We start from the raw sequence: 16,379 nt of genomic DNA on the forward strand, positions 1-16,379 counted from the left end.
CGTGCAAGGTCACATAAATTATATGTTTGTATCAATGATATTGATAATATACAATTATATACAACCAGCATATCCTAAAGCCTGGTTCTCGTATGTCACCGACGGTCGACGATGTATCGTTTGTGGTCGTTGACGAAGAAAATTTATACAAAATAACAAAGCATTTTATTCTCCAGTGCATGATCACCAACAATAGTCAAAGCCTACTGTCGGTGACATATGAGAATCAGGCATTACGACAGTAGTTTACGCGCATTTGTCAAATTTTCACATGGCATGCATTTGCCAAATCTTCACATTTTTCTATACAATGCTGTACCTACATCTAAATTACATTAGAGGCATATGGTAAAACGCGGACTGGACTGGACTTGTAAAACACGGACTGGACTAAATTAGTAAAACACGGACTGGACTAAATTAGTAAAACACGGACTGGACTAAATTAGTAAAACACGGACTGGACTAAATTAGTAAAACGCGGACTGGACTAAATTAGTAAAACACGGACTGGACTTAATTAGTAAAACGCGGACTGGACTAAATTAGTAAAACGCGGACTGGACTAAATCAGTAAAACACGGACTGGACTAAATTAGTAAAACGCGGACTGGAAACATTCCGGGCGTAAAAATCGAGCAATTCTTTCAGAATCTACGCAATTCATCGTCTTATGTTATGAATTACGAGCATTCAATTCAACACAAATATAATTTGGAAGGTTTATTCCATTAATAGAGCTAAGAGGTTAGGAAGAAACGACGGTGTGTTGTTTATGTCGATAGCAAGTCGATACCTGGTATTCTGCATATACAGTACATAAATGATATTATAGAGAACCGGACATTTTGTGCAGTAATCAAATAATTTTGCCGGTATACAGTATTGATTATAAGTATATTGTTTTGTATCGATTTACGCGTCGAAGTATCCACATCATAGACATAATAGTTAATATCCACATCATAGACATAATAGTTAATATCCACATCATAGACATAATAGTTAATATCCACATCATAGACATAATCATACTTCGACGCGTAAATCGATACAAAACAATATACTTATAATCAATACTGTATACCGGTAAAATGATTTGATTACTGCACAAAATGTCCGTTCTGTATAATATCATTTATGTACTGTATATGCAGAATACCAGGTATCGACTTGCTATCGACATAAACAACACACCGTCGTTTCTTCCTAACCTCTTAGCTCTATTAATGGAATAAACCTTCCAAATTATATTTGTGTTGAATTGAATGCTCGTAATTCATAACATAAGATGATAAATTGCGTAGATTCTGAAAGAATTGCTCGATTTTTACGCCTGGAATGTTTCCAGTCCGCGTTTTACTAATTTAGTCCAGTCCGTGTTTTACTGATTTAGTCCAGTCCGCGTTTTACTAATTTAGTCCAGTCCGCGTTTTACTAATTTAGTCCAGTCCGTGTTTTACTAATTTAGTCCAGTCCGCGTTTTACTAATTTAGTCCAGTCCGCGTTTTACTAATTTAGTCCAGTCCGTGTTTTACTAATTTAGTCCAGTCCGTGTTTTACTAATTTAGTCCAGTCCGTGTTTTACAAGTCCAGTCCAGTCCGCGTTTTACCATATGCCTACATTAGACGTGTTAAGTCTGTCTGCAGTTTACCTGTAGTGGGATCCAATCACAATTATTGTGCCAATGTACCTGTATGGGAAGTTTTCTGATATTTTAGTCACGATCTCTAAGACTCGTTTCAGACGTCGGATTTTCATGTGTTGTGATATCATTAAAGTCTTTGTTTAAAATTCAGCTGTACATGAAAAAGTTCGAGTTAATAAACCAGCCAGGGCCGTAGCTAGAAGCTTAATTGGGGGGGTGCATATTCATATATTCGTCGTATGCCCGAATGATTTCTTTTGTATGCTATTGTTCCTATGGTATATAAACATGAATATATGAATATACACCCCCCCAATTAAGCGGTCTAGCTACGGCCCTGAAACCAGCGGTTGAACAAACAACTTAATGGCTATAATCGCAGAGACCACAGTGATTCAACCGCTGTCGGATGATCGTCTGCGCCGCAACTCAAGCATTACAAATAACAATTAAATTTGTAATTTCATGTGATTATTATTCGCCATCTTAGACTTTACACAAACCATAGTTAATTTGAAGAATTATCACTGCACATAGCATCCCAAGGGGAGGGGGCATGATAAAAATGGTCCTAATTGGAAATCGGTAATTTAAATACGGGGTAATTGTAGAGGGTCTGCAGAAATTTTTGAGTTCCTATTACTTAATTTCCAGCATTTTGGGGGACAATTACTGATGAACCCAACTCAGCAGAGTGACACATTTATCACTGCATATTTCTCATTTTATCACTGCACATTCTACTTTTATCAGTAAAATTAGGTATGACACAAACGTGATTTGGTTCTTTCAGGCAGTTTGAATTTGACATATCGTCCATAAATTTCTCTTTCAACACATCGAACTCTTTGCTTCGACAAACAAAATTGCTGAGAAATGATTTGGTTCTAAGGTGCTGTTTACATGATCCGACCGCTATAAGCCGGGATTGAAAAATGACTTTGTGGTATTGATTATTGAAATGACTATAAATTATAATATGATCAATATGATCCTGGCAATGGTGTATAGATAGTAGTGGCAACAGTATGCGCCTGTTTTGTTTCTTGAAGACCGTTTATTTCATGCCTCAAAATCATCTTTTGCTTCGTTAGATCTCACGTAATCGGTCCGGTCAGGGCCGATGTAATCATGCAGCTCCTAGGGAAATAGTGAACTCTTTGAAAAATCTTTTCATCGAATCGAGGCGCAGCACATATTCAGTAAAGATTTACACAACATGTTATCGTTATGCAATTATCATGGGAATATCTGTAGCGTACAGGATGTACGTATAAAAAACGCAACATTTATAATATTCATGAATATCCGCTTTGGTACAGTGTTGCGACTTTTTACACCTTCTATAATATAGTTTTGCATATTGAAATAATAACTGATTATAACTGAGCGACGAAGGAGCGAGGTCCATGCAAAAAACCTCGTTCTGATATTTGACAGTACTTACAAACAGAACATGCGAGTCAGTAATCTGTTATTATATATGCTGAACTACATGAGACCACGGTTCGGATATATGGGTTTTTACGGACGGCTCATCAACCAATCATGCAGTATAGAGGATCCTGAAAAGCCATGTAATAATAACTGCTGTAGCCCTTATTGTCTAACTAGAAAATAACTTCCACTCTACAGGTCCAATGATTCATTGTTTTGACGTTCTGAAGGTCTATCAACTCTTTTCAGTCATGGCTCATTGTCATTTTAATCATAAGCTTAGATTTCGCTAGCTCAGGAAATGCGTTGCTTGGTTTAAACTAGCGAGAGGTTACTGCATGCATTTATTTCTAGTAATTAGTTTAATTTACTCCACTGAAGGACGCACTATAAATTATTAATAGTAGACACTTAACAAACTGTTGCAATTAAGCTATCCGCAATAAATTCTCACGGTAATTTATTGATATATAAGTTAGGCACATGTTGAATAATTTCTTTAACGCAAACAATGCTTCTTTTGCATATTGAAACACTTCTTTATAAATACGCCATTAATGCCATTAATCTAAGTTTTAAGGCCCACACACACTAGACGCAATTCGCCAACGCGACACGAATTCTCAGTTTTTTAAAGCAAATAAATTAATTTTTACACCTTGTATAATATAGTTAGAATATCGGAAATAATAACTGCTATAGTCCTTATTGTCTAACCAAAAAAAACTTTCACGGTGCGGGATTTGATTTTGTAGATCTTAAAAGTACAGACAATCACATTATTGAAATGCTTTTTTTAAGAAGTTGGACAACAGAGAGCGCGCTGTTAACAGAGAACGCGAGTTGTCTAGGGACTGGTAAATGTAAACAATACATTTGAATTTTAGTTTTCAGTCATAATTAGGATTTCAAAGCCTTGTGGGACAAATTTTCAAAACCCATTTATTTTACCGTTATTCTTTAGATTATGTTGTGAAAAAAGTTTTGAACTGTATTTGGTGAATGGAAAACACCAAACAAAGGAGTTATTAAAAATATAATGCGGCGGCTATCAACAATGTTATAATGTCAACGCCATTATAACTGAAATGAATACAAAAGAAGCTTCGACAATATTTTGAGATTATACAGTAAACATACTTTGTGGATGCTTTTCAGGTTTGCAAAACATTTTTAATGCTGAAGATTTTAGTGTTGCATGAAGATATAACTGAGGTTTTGAGCATATATTACGCGACATAGAAAAATATCTCCTCTTAATAAAAAAAGGACAAGAAACTGTATTCACCTGAGAAATTGTTCATAATTAAATCAAATTCAATATAATTAGCTAACTAATCAATTTAATTGTTCATAATTAAATCAATTTTAATATAATTAGCTAACTAATAAATTTAACTGACGTCCCATGCGATTGTTACAAAAACGTTTACACTAAGGGTTATTTATTCTTCTAAATGTTACTTAACTAAGAGTTAATAAAGTGATGTTAGAGAATGTTAATCAACGGTAAAACGAGTATTGATTCCTTATGAAGCTGTCTTTAATCCATTCAATTAATCTTTGCCTTTTTCCTTCTCTGCATGTGACGGACATAAACTTGATACGCTGATTTAAAAGCACTTTCCAAAGCTCCTTGAATCCAGCCAGCCGTAAATGCTATGTTATCGCCAGCGAAATACACATTTCCCATTGGTTCCCACAAATATCTGTCAGTTAAAAAAATTCTTTGTATATCTGGGGTGCTTATCAAATACCATAGGAAATTAGAAATTCCTGTCGGAAAAGCAAGTTGAACAGAGAGTTTTATCGGAAAGTTTAGGATGTTTCTTGTACCATTGTTTTTCCAACCCGATTTTTTAAATTCTAATTTACACGGAAGCACCTAAATTCCTCATATTCCCCAAAACACTGGACACAGCTTTGCTTAAGAGCGGGTTAGCGCTGAGACTCCATCGTAACACAGACTCGGAGGCAAAGAACTATCCGCCGCAAAACTATTTTTCAGTCAGAAAATCCTCCGTTTCGGGCAGAAAACTTAGTTTCCTTTATCCTTTTATCCTTATGTCAACAACAAAAACGAATAATTTGTCTCAAATACAAAAGGAACCACTCAGTTTTATCCGGTCCGAAGGATAATTTTTCTAATAATTTTCCTAATAATAAATTTCCTAACTAGAAACCAGCCATTATAATTGTAAGATGTGGCGTCGTCATCATGTGCCCTTTTCTCGGCGACTTGGTGACAAAATGAACGGCCTATCAGGGGCACCGGAACCGATACCGCGGAAATTGGTAAAACTGAAAAATACTTAGGCGCAATTCTGAACACTTAGGCTTCAAAATTGGTGAAAAAAAAATTGATATATACTACACAAAAGATGTCTTGCACAAAAGATTTGAAGCTTGCACACGGTAAAAACGAATCATCTGAATAAATAACCTTGTCTATACTTTAAGCATCAAAATGCCCTTTCACAGCTATCAGATGTGTATGATGAGCTGTCAAAAGATTCCATAATGCGTATTCAGAAGAAAAACTGAAGTTATTCAATAGTTTTCTCTTTGATAGCGATGCAGCGATGCATAATGTGAACCAGTGATCAGATTTTCGGGTTGAAACTTCATAAACACCAATTACTGCGGTGTTGCCGGAACCACGGGAGCAGCTGCGCCCTAGCAGTTCAATGAACGTGTCCTTTTCTAAAATTCTGCTCACGCTGCCCGAAACTGTTTCTGGCGTTTCTGCGTGGTAAGCTGTTTTCCAGCCAAGTAAATTATCCTCCGGTCCGTATCGCACAGAAAAGTTTAATTTATCAATGTGTTCTCAACAAAAACTTATTATTTTAAGCGCAAGCACCAGGCTCTCCGGTCCATATCCGCTAGCGCATTTTCCTGAGTGGAAACCAGCCTTTACTGATTATTTGAGAATCGAGCTATGAATTGATAAATAGATGGATAACCAACTATATTTACGATAAAAAAGCCTATCTTCCCCAGCTAAAGTCTGGAAAAGTCTGTGTAAAATTCGTATGCCAATTACATACCTGCTATTGTTGAATTGAGTGGTCTTCACGAGTCCATAGGCACCTCGATAAGAGGGTTGGTTGTACCAAGCATGGACAATGCATTTTTCAACTGCTCCTTCTTCTTTGATCTCAGGGTGAATTTCTCCAACTTGCTCAATGGCCTCCTTCTCTGCCTGCTCTTGGGTCAGAGAACCAAAAAGCAGTGCTTCATTATTCCAGATGTAGATCAAAATTATTCCTTGCTTCGTGGAATCGACATCCGGTTTAACGTAATGTATTTGACCGATGGGTAGGTTGGTCTTGGAAAAGCCACCTTTGATGCCGTACTTCTCTTCTTCCCAGAATCTGGTCTTGGTTTGCAGGATAATCTTCATGGCAGGTGAAGCGAACATGTCTTCAATGGCTTGAAAATTCCTTCTGAGGGCATCTCTGTCTCCCTGGCTTGGTTGAATTGGGGCAAAAGTAATTTGCCGCAAAAGGTTGGCTCGAGCGGTAACGATTACGGCCTGGATTTAAATATGATACATTAGCACTTAGAACTGTAAAACAGTACATTATCATACACCAAGTTTATGTCTTACGCTATTTTTTCCTCTCTAATTTGATGCGTACTGTTATAGAGTTGACTATTTTTGTACTTTAGTATGGGATTTATATTTAATAATTTAGCTACAGTTAAAAAAATAAAAAAATCTGGAAAGAAAAGAAAGAAAAAAATAAAATGCAGAAATATGAGGTACATAGAGCTTTAACAAATTCTTGTAAACTAACTTTAAAATATTCTATCTAATGGAGGTCCGGCATATAAAAAAAACTAAAGATTCTTGTAATTAATTTTACAAGACTGACCCGTGCAGTGTATGTAGGTTCTTCCAATTCATTTCCAGTCGCGTAGCAAGTTACGATGACATAATCCTTGATAGGGTCAGAGGGTGAGGAATAATAAGAAATCTTGCGAACTTGCTGGTTATGTTTCAAATCATCAGAACTCAACGATTTCGGTCGTTTTGAATCGAAGAATGCTTTAGGTAAGCTGTGCATACCACCAACCAAGGTGTGCATATCATGTGACCACCAGTTTGCCAGATCATCAATAAGATACTGAACCAATGATTGATTCACTTGCTCTGCGTAAGAAAAAACCGAGTAGCCACGAACTGCATCGTTAGGCCAAGGCAAAAGGTTTCCAAGCATGTCAATGTCTAATGAATCCAGATTATCACACCCGTTTTCGTCTTCGCTTTCCAATTTTGCGCGAATAACCTTAACATTGCTCTCCAGAAAGCTTTCGAATGTAAACTGGCTCCAAATGTCGATCCAGCGATCCCAAACTGCGATTTCCTCTTCAATGGTGGTTGTTTTATTCAACCAGGCAATCAATTGATCCGTGACAACGCCGGTTGTTTTGCTGTAATAATCGTCTAAACATTGTTAAAAAATGAAGAAATTGATTAAAAGACGTCTTTAATTATGTCCTGAAACATTACCCCACGTAGCATTGGCTTTTATAGTGTCAAGTCAAGCAAGTTTAGAAGAGTTTTGAGACAGATTATAGCTACTAGCTGTTCCTAATGATATAATACATGCCTTAGTATAATTCCTTTACAAGTTCCTAAAGCAGATTGTCTAAAGAAGCGTGTCACCATGGCATTCGTATAGTTTAACCTGCTGCGTAGGGGGGTGGCGACTAAATGGCATACGCGCAATTAAAAAATGTTGTCTAAATGCTTGGTTTCTGGAAGAAAATATAATAAAAAACAATAAAAAAATTCGAGTGCATTTGTATCCTGGTTGAATTTTTTCAAAATACATAAGGTATTGCTATATAGGTGCTGTTTATTTTAAATGTGATTGGTTCATTCGTAGTCACATGACCTTAATAAAATTAATGCAGTGTTTCCCGCCAGGAAACAAGTTAAAAATTGTTTCCCAAAATATGGCATAACGAAGTAAAGTGTATTTTTAATGAAATTGCTGTGTTACAACAAATAGCCGTTGTTCAGTGGTTAGTTGAACTAACCTGTATTGTCAAGAAGTAAGATGGTTATAAAAAAATCTGAGTAGTTTTAAACAAAAAATCAATTTAAAAACAGTTTAAAGTATAAATAATACCAATATCTTTAACATCGACGCTTCCTGTATTAATTTTTTCCCTCCATTTTGGCCAAATGGTGTCGAAATGCTTTCCTTTCCAGGCTAGAGAAAATAAAAAGGATGATTAGCGTTTTTGTCGTTTAGAGGATTTATTCAAACGAACATATGATTGCGCGGGGGTGAATTAGTTTAAAGTCGTCCGCCATACTGCAATGTACCTTATTACGTAAAAGAGGTATAATCTAGAGACCTTAACCTTACCCCATGCAAGAGTGATTTCTCTTCAGTGACATTGACAACACACCAATGTCTCTGCATACCAGTGGCATAATAAACATTACACTAAAATATAGGCGCGGATCTAGGGGTAGGCAACACAGTCAAGTAACAATGGTAAATTATCCGGATAATTATTATTCAATTCTCACAGTATTCATAAGTGGAAACATGTCAGTTAATTATTCATATTTTCATATCACAGTCCAGTTATTCATAGGTATATAGCTCATTGGTATCTAGGAAAGCCAATGAGAGGCAGTTATTTTGCCTATGTCTGGTAGCCAATACAGCCTTTTGATTGGACTTTGATTTTGCCTAGCCAAGACGATTTCGCCTAACTTGACGTAACTTGGAAGCCTTCTGATTGGGTAATTATTTAAAATTATATTATTTTATTGGCTTGCATTTTTTGCCTATCTTCGGTGATTTAAACTAATCACTGTGCTTGGTAAGCGTTAGTCATGTTAGGCAAAGAGTGGAAACATGCCTTTTCAATCGCTCTGAGCATCGAACGAAGGATTGGATTTCAAAGTTAGCTTCTGCTTTTTTGCGTTCGCTTTGTTATTGTGTTATTTCACAACGTGTTGATCGACTTGTAGTGATTTGTACGAGCCATTCAAACGATTTAGAGTGTCTAAACGACCTTCATTGCCGTTATTTATGCGACGTCTGATCTTTGCGTTCCATCCAACAGCTAACATTTATGACGGCGAAACGCTCCGAGCCGAAATTTTAGTGCGGAGATATAGGTGCCGAAGCACGCTCGTGATGGTATAGGAAAAGGCTTGTACTACAATAATTCAACTGTATTTTGTTTATTCTATGCTACTCTTGTATATAACTGTGTTTTACTGTTTTTAGTTCTTAAATCGGCAAACTGATGAATGTCGAACATCAACAAGCATAGCTAGCTATTTATCTATTAAAATATAAATTTAAATACCTCTGCGCTGGCTGGGTGAAAATATATGAATATATAACTTAAATATGATAAAAATATATCGCAAAGACTCAAACTAAACGTGTTCGCACAGTTACTGTATATCACATTATCATAATTTATGTATAAATATGTTCATATGAATGAATATAATTATGCATCATGATGTCGACATTCTACACCCTGCCGTCAGTCTGTGATATATTAATTGTCTGATACTGATTTAGCGTGATTTAATTTTTTTTTTCAATTCAATATTTTCTTACTTCTCAGTTCTGATGTATGCTGATATATGGGGTTTGTTTTTTGTTAATAACCACCACGGTACTATCATCATGAATGACATAATGCATCACCCCATACATGACGTCATTGATGACGTCATAAAGTTTTTACAAAGGTAAGAAAAATCCTAGATGCACGCCCACAAGGGTACGTCACTTTATGATATGAAGTAGCTACTGTAAGTCAATTGTTTTCAATGTAACATCACCTACTCGATGTTAATTCCTTTAATCCGTAAATATTGGAAATGACTTTTTCATCAAAATTTGGAAACTTTTTGATGCCTAGTTCAAAGTCAGTGACATATCATCCGTTAGAAAATGCGCTCTTTCATTTGGTTCATCCACACCACCAGGAAATCTCATCGCTCCGGCTAAAAATAAAACAAAGTAAAGGTTTGGTATGGCTATAATAAAAAAGGGGAAAAAAATATTGTTTTCCACCCTCTTAGCAGACACGATAATTGACGAAATTAGACTAGTTTCGCAACAGTACGACTTTCGGACACGTTTTCAAAACGTACAATATAAAAAAATATACAAAGATGACTTGGTGCTTGCTTCAAATAGTTTTAAATTTCATCTCAAACCACAACTGAGGCGTAGGAATTTCTTTTTATTCTGTATCCGGTGCTGTTGAATTACCTTTACGGAAAGTATCGGGAAGATACATTGGCTGAATAATGTTATTATTTTCGTTTTTAATACAACATTTATAGTACGCGCGTGCTGATTGGTCGAGAAGCGTGTTTTTATAACTATATCAAATCAATCTATAACTGTATGGAAACACGGGACATTTTCCGCCGAACTTGACAAGCGAAGTAATGTAATAAGAATTTGTAACTGAATCGAATTACACAAATTTATGCAAAATCTTTCTATTAAGCTGTATTATAACAGAAATAAGAATTTTTTTCCTGTGTTTTTATACAGGTATGGAAAAACTTGTGGGAGTTTGAGAGAACTTGAAATAACGTGGAAAAACTCGCTATGCGGGCTCTTTTTCCCACTGATTATTTCTCGTTCTCCCGATCTCCCACGCGTCTTTCTATTTAACAATTAGGTCGCTGAAGGCAAGGTGATTACAAGCCTATATTCACTGAGCCAAAATTTCGAGGTGCTTACAATAGTAATCAACATAATTGCAAAAAAGATTATAATTACTCCAAATTTCTTAGTTGAAAAACAACAAAAAGCCAGGGACGCCGGAAGATTGATAATTGGGGGGGGGGGCATACATTCATATATTCAAGTTCACAGACCGTAAAAACAATCGATTTCAAAAGAAACAAATAATGCAGAACTCGAATATATGAATATATGCCCCCCCAATTATCGATGTTCCGGCGTGCCTGCAAAAAGCTATAGTGATTGACCAGTGAGAGTGAATCTTGACCAATTAGAAAGCAGGAAAATCAATAGTCACCTCGGCTTGAAATTTATACTAAAACTGTAAAGAAACACGGAAAATATGTTCCATTTTTTAAAATATGAAAGGGCGTTCAAAAAATTAGTATGCATTTTTGGGAGCAATTTTTAAAATTATAACCCATTGAAGAAAAATGAGCCCTCACCGACTTATATAAGAACGCTTGGTGCATGTTGCGTTTGCCTTTTTAATTATTAATTTTCTAAATTTTCGAGCAGAAGTAAAACTGTGAAAAACACTTCCACTCAATAATGAATTTGAAGTTCCAACCACAGGTGATTGCTTTGTTACTATTTATGCCAAAAATTTACCAAGCAGACGTTCATTAAAATACCTTCGCCAAATAGACCGGGTGCAAGGCCTGCATCTTCCCCATAAGTGAAAACTCTTCCACCATAACGATCAGTCTGCTCCAGTATTTTCACTTTTAGCCCAGCTCTCTTCAACTCATACGCTGCGGCAAGACCAGACATACCAGCTCCAACAATAATCACGTCATATTCAATATCGTCTGGTGGTACAAATTGCCGCGGTGCGCCTGTTTTCGGAGGAGATGGGCGAGGTGGATTGTCGCCGTATTCCAAATAGGCCTCATACAATCCTTCATTTTGGATTTTCAGCAAGAATTCTTTTAAATAATCACTCAGCTGAATAACTTTGGTGGTTTGTTCTTTCATTCTCTCCTTAAACGGTTTCACTCCCTTTAAAAGGTGAGTATTGTTTAAAGAAAAGATGTTGCCATTGTCCTAGAAAAGATATAATAGAAGAAAGACACTCTCACTATAATGGAAGAAAAATATATATTTGCTGTAATTTTTACATTTATTGCTCGGCTAATCAACTAAAACACAGCTGATTCAAAAAATTAATATTAACTTTGACTTTTATAATAAACAGAAAACCTTCAACCTTATAAACGTAATTTTTGCTTTCAAGGGAAATTGCGAATTTTGTTTTCCCAAGAGTCGAGGGAAAAGAAAACTCACTATTTGTCGAGGTACGGAGGTAGCTAGTGTACATTAAGTGCTTTGTTATATAGGAACAAAAAAAACACTTTACTTTATTATGACAATTCGCGGCAATATATTATGTCAATACAATTTTTCAATTGTTTCCTTTGTTAAAAGTCATGCGACTACGAGTGAGCAATTACATTAAAAATACACAGCACCTACATAACAATAGACTATAATCTCGCGCAGCATATTGGACAACACGATTTGAATAATTTACTTACACAATTTATATCAGCACAGCGGGGGCAGGTTTTATCAATCCCGTTTAGCTTAAACGGTGAATGTAGGTTTTCTAAAAAATAGTTTTTCTATTGCACGGCCAGTAAAATGGAATTTTCTATTCAATGCCACATGATCAAAACCAACTAATTAAAAGACATATTATAAAAGATATCCTTTCGCTCTTTCTAAAAACTAATGATGGTATGTAATAATAATAACCTTTTAATGGGTTGTTTCACAAACATGGTATACCAGGTAATTATATGCTAATTAATATGTTGCTCAATGTCTGTGTTACAATAAAGTCTGTACGGTTTAATACAATATTACTGAGAGTTAACAAATGAATACATAACTTTATTTTATAGTTCAAGAGTTGCTTAGTTGCTTTGGTGTTTCAAACAAATTAATCAAGAGGTCATGGAGACAAACAAGCCTCTTTCAGAGAAAGACATTCACCCTGACAAAAAACATCCATCATCAGAAGAAGCATTAAATTTCAACATAATATCCATCAAATAGTACTTAGAGCAAAAAGTATGGGAAAAAGTTGTCAACTCATGTATGTTACTCGATCTAAAAACAAATCTAAATAGCATTATCTAGTAATAGCCGGCCATTAATTGTCAGTACAGTGTTAATTATTATATTGCAGAATAACCAATTAATGCATGAATAATGAATAACTATTAAGCTACATTAATTTACCAATATATTGTTAACAAATTTTATTAGATAATTATTATTTTTTGCAGTTCATGAATTACAAGAAGAGTGGAAGTGCTCAACATGCAACAAAGCTGGCTTTGAAAATATGATGTGTGATTCATGTTCAACCTGGCACACTTGGTGAGATGAGTTACATGCATCTGCAGTAATTGGCAAATTGCGGTTGGGACTTTACCATTATATAATTGGCAAAACTAATTAATAAATTAAAATATAAATTAATTTTATATTCTTAGTGTCTTACAATTACAAATCTTACACATTATTTTTATTAATGTGGCATAATGTTAACTCATCACCACATTTTTCACCAATGCAAAGGTCAGGGCATTAAATCTACTAAAGAATTCTTAATCTCAGTACAGCATTATCATAATTTTTTTTGTCTTTGCCTAACCCCCTAGCTTAGGAGCACAAGGACACCTTCAGTTGTGCCACCTTGGACCACTAGCTAGTTTCCAGCCTGCCACTGGACATAGAATCATATATGCTTTATTTTTTTCCTTTCAAACAACTAGGGAATGTGTAAAAATCAAAAGTGAACATGATGAATGGTATTAATTGTCAAATATGTGAAAATCTAAATACGGTAGGTAAAGTACATGCATATATATTTCAATGGTAATAATTCATGATTGTTCGTCCACACAAGAGAAATCATTAATTAGGTAGACAATTAGCATTAGGTTATACCTGCACAATTGCTAAATCAACAGTGTTTAATTCCAAGGGAGGCTAGGGAAATAATGGACTAGTTAGCTGAATTGTTGATATATTATTTATCAATAAATCATCTTTTAATTAATGTAAATACATTAATTACTCAGTATTAAATATACAAATATTTTATATTTACATTTCAGGATATGTCATCCAATGAACTAGATCGAATTGACAATTAGGGAGACATTTGTCAATAACTTTTAATTGGCATTCATGTTTATATAATATAATCATGTTATATATAATGGAGAAATAGAGAGCATTATTATTAAATATATTTCTTAAAAAGTATTTGAAATATATACTTTAACTGGCACTAAATATACACTTACCTTTTCTTTCTTTTGTTTATGACTTCAATGACTTGAAATCACTAGCTCAGTGTTTGACATCCTGTACCGAAGACAAGCTCAGTGACGGCCTGACGGGTACCTATCACTGGTACCTATGACTGACTACGAGTATTTTACTAATCCATCACTTTCCACGATAACCACAAGCTTTCCTGCTGCAGGAATCAAGATTCCTGCAGCAATATCGCCCCAGTCCTTTGCGCGGCATTCAAAATAGCCTTAATGATCGAAGCCGTTCTAATGATTACTAGCAAGCGGGATTTCCGCAGAAAACAATACACATACACACACGTTTTTTGTGGGAGAAGGGGTTTGGTGGAAGCACTCCTATAGGATGTAATTCTTTGTGGTCAATCTTTCATCCCAAAGACTCATTCTTAAATGGCCTTTAAATCGTTGTCTTGGGTTTATATTCTCTCCATTAGGACTCTTCAACTGCGCACAATTGTATGATGCATATGACCATATGTCATGTATGCGCACACGCTACATACCATAAAAGAGGTATAGCTAGCCTCTAAGACATCAACCTGATCAACCGCACAAGTTTGTTGGACAGTATACGATTCGATTGATCTATGATTACAATAACTTAATGCTGAGTCTATGGGCTTGAACGTGACAATCAGGAGCGCTTCCTCTCACAATACACAGAATGTGTATCCCCATAGACGAAGGAGCCCTGCCGCAAAAATAGGAAATCGATGATGTTGAAATATTGGCCAGTGTGGCTGATACGCTTGAGAGCGTTGAGGTAGGTGTTTGAATGTAACGTTCAAAACAATCGGAAGACCAGCGTCCTAACGTTTGGATCATCCAAGCGGGCAAGTTAACTGAGGCTGCGGTCGTAGCAGCGCCAATCCGAAAGCAATGACCAACATATTCCTGGCATTGAGCCCAACTTAACAACGTTCGAGTCTGAGCAGTTAACGTTTGTTTTGTGAGCGGTTTACCTGAATACTGTTTCATGGCCGAAACAGGGCAAAGCGCGGTCCCTGTGGCTCCGACAGTTAGTGTTACCTACGCGAAAGGGGTCTGTTTTGGATTCTTTAAGGTGAACTGTCATATAATTGGGCTGGGCCATTGCTGTACCTTGGGGAAATGCGATATTATCTTTCGTGAGGTGTATACTGGAGTTAAATTTCGAATTTGTTGTTAGCTCCCCCAAACGGAGAAAGCCAAAAAATACCAGAGTCATAGCTGCCCAGATCATAACGGAATTATAGTTTGTAGTGTTAGGGACACCAAGCAATGTGCGGAAGAGTTCTAAGTGATGAATGGTGATAGGACAGTAAGCGAACTCGAACTTTATCCCCCTGCGATCGCTTTATACCCCGTAGTACTAGTTGCAGCCGCACCATTTTTTGTAAATTCAGAGCATGACCGTGGCGAACATGGAAGTGGCGTATTCAGTTAAAAGGGATTCATTGGCAGGGAGACAATGTTCGACTTATGTCGCCTAAACCAATTTACAAAGTGCTTAAAACTTCTTTTGCCTGCGCTGTAGGTCTGCGACGGACCTTGTGTTTTGCCGGCGGCTATAGGTATTTTTATATTTTGAAATGCAAGAAGCATGGATAAACTTTGCTGACAGATGCTGTCAAATGGTAAAGCGGGTGCTTTTGGTTCAATGAGCACAAAATCGTCTAGGATATGACCAGATATGACATGCGAAGGAAATAGGGCATTTATTTATTAAGACCACTCCAAGGCATTGGAAAGTTGATTAAATATAAAAGGAACGCTGCGCAGACCAAATGGCAGAACTTTGTCGTAGTACGTAATCAAATATTATATTCATTTTTACCAAATATAGCTTAGTGCAGCATTTTATTGGGGATGTTGGCATGGTGTAATAGGTGGAATATCAGGTGGAATATCATCACTTTCAATTAAAAAATTATACTAAAGTTAGTAACAACTGTAACTTTAGTGTGTCTGTAATAACATAGGGGGAATTATTATATCATAATATAATATTAGGACTGTTTTCCAATGATAGTTAAGCGTAGAATACCTTATTGTAATGACATATAAGCGCCTTCTATTTTGTTGGAATCAAAGAACTAAGCAAATCGAATATAGAGGCCTGGTAACTAGTATGCTGTCGTATGAACACACTGAAATGTTTGCCCAAGTGCACTTATTACTCATACCAAATCTCATTTAACTACGCTCTTTCACCTGTGGGA

The 16,379-nt window shown here is 36.0% G+C and overlaps 2 protein-coding genes across 2 annotated transcripts; both read right to left on the reverse strand.

Annotated features, from left to right (window-relative positions):
* Positions 1–4,466: 4,466 nt before the first annotated feature.
* LOC114542345 (putative L-amino-acid oxidase YobN) lies at positions 4,467–10,015 on the reverse strand. Its single transcript, XM_028561960.1, has 5 exons — positions 9,926–10,015; positions 8,228–8,311; positions 6,965–7,536; positions 6,134–6,621; positions 4,467–4,795 (listed from the first exon to the last, which is right to left on the reverse strand). Exons 3-5 carry the CDS (start codon positions 7,307–7,309, stop codon positions 4,639–4,641), a joined length of 990 nt encoding a protein of 329 aa, XP_028417761.1. The 5' UTR covers positions 7,310–7,536; positions 8,228–8,311; positions 9,926–10,015; the 3' UTR covers positions 4,467–4,638.
* On the reverse strand, positions 9,998–13,835 carry LOC114539248 (L-amino acid oxidase Lm29-like). The gene is made up of 3 exons (XM_028559887.1): positions 13,805–13,835; positions 11,479–11,890; positions 9,998–10,086 (listed from the first exon to the last, which is right to left on the reverse strand). The coding sequence occupies exons 2-3, from the start codon at positions 11,819–11,821 to the stop codon at positions 9,998–10,000; spliced, it is 432 nt and encodes a 143-aa protein (XP_028415688.1). The 5' UTR covers positions 11,822–11,890; positions 13,805–13,835.
* Between the last annotated feature and the right edge of the window lie 2,544 nt (positions 13,836–16,379).

This window comes from Dendronephthya gigantea, unplaced genomic scaffold (genome assembly GCF_004324835.1).
Source record: "Dendronephthya gigantea isolate DGI-Jeju-01 unplaced genomic scaffold, DenGig_1.0 000003F, whole genome shotgun sequence".
Lineage (NCBI taxonomy): Eukaryota > Metazoa > Cnidaria > Anthozoa > Malacalcyonacea > Nephtheidae > Dendronephthya > Dendronephthya gigantea.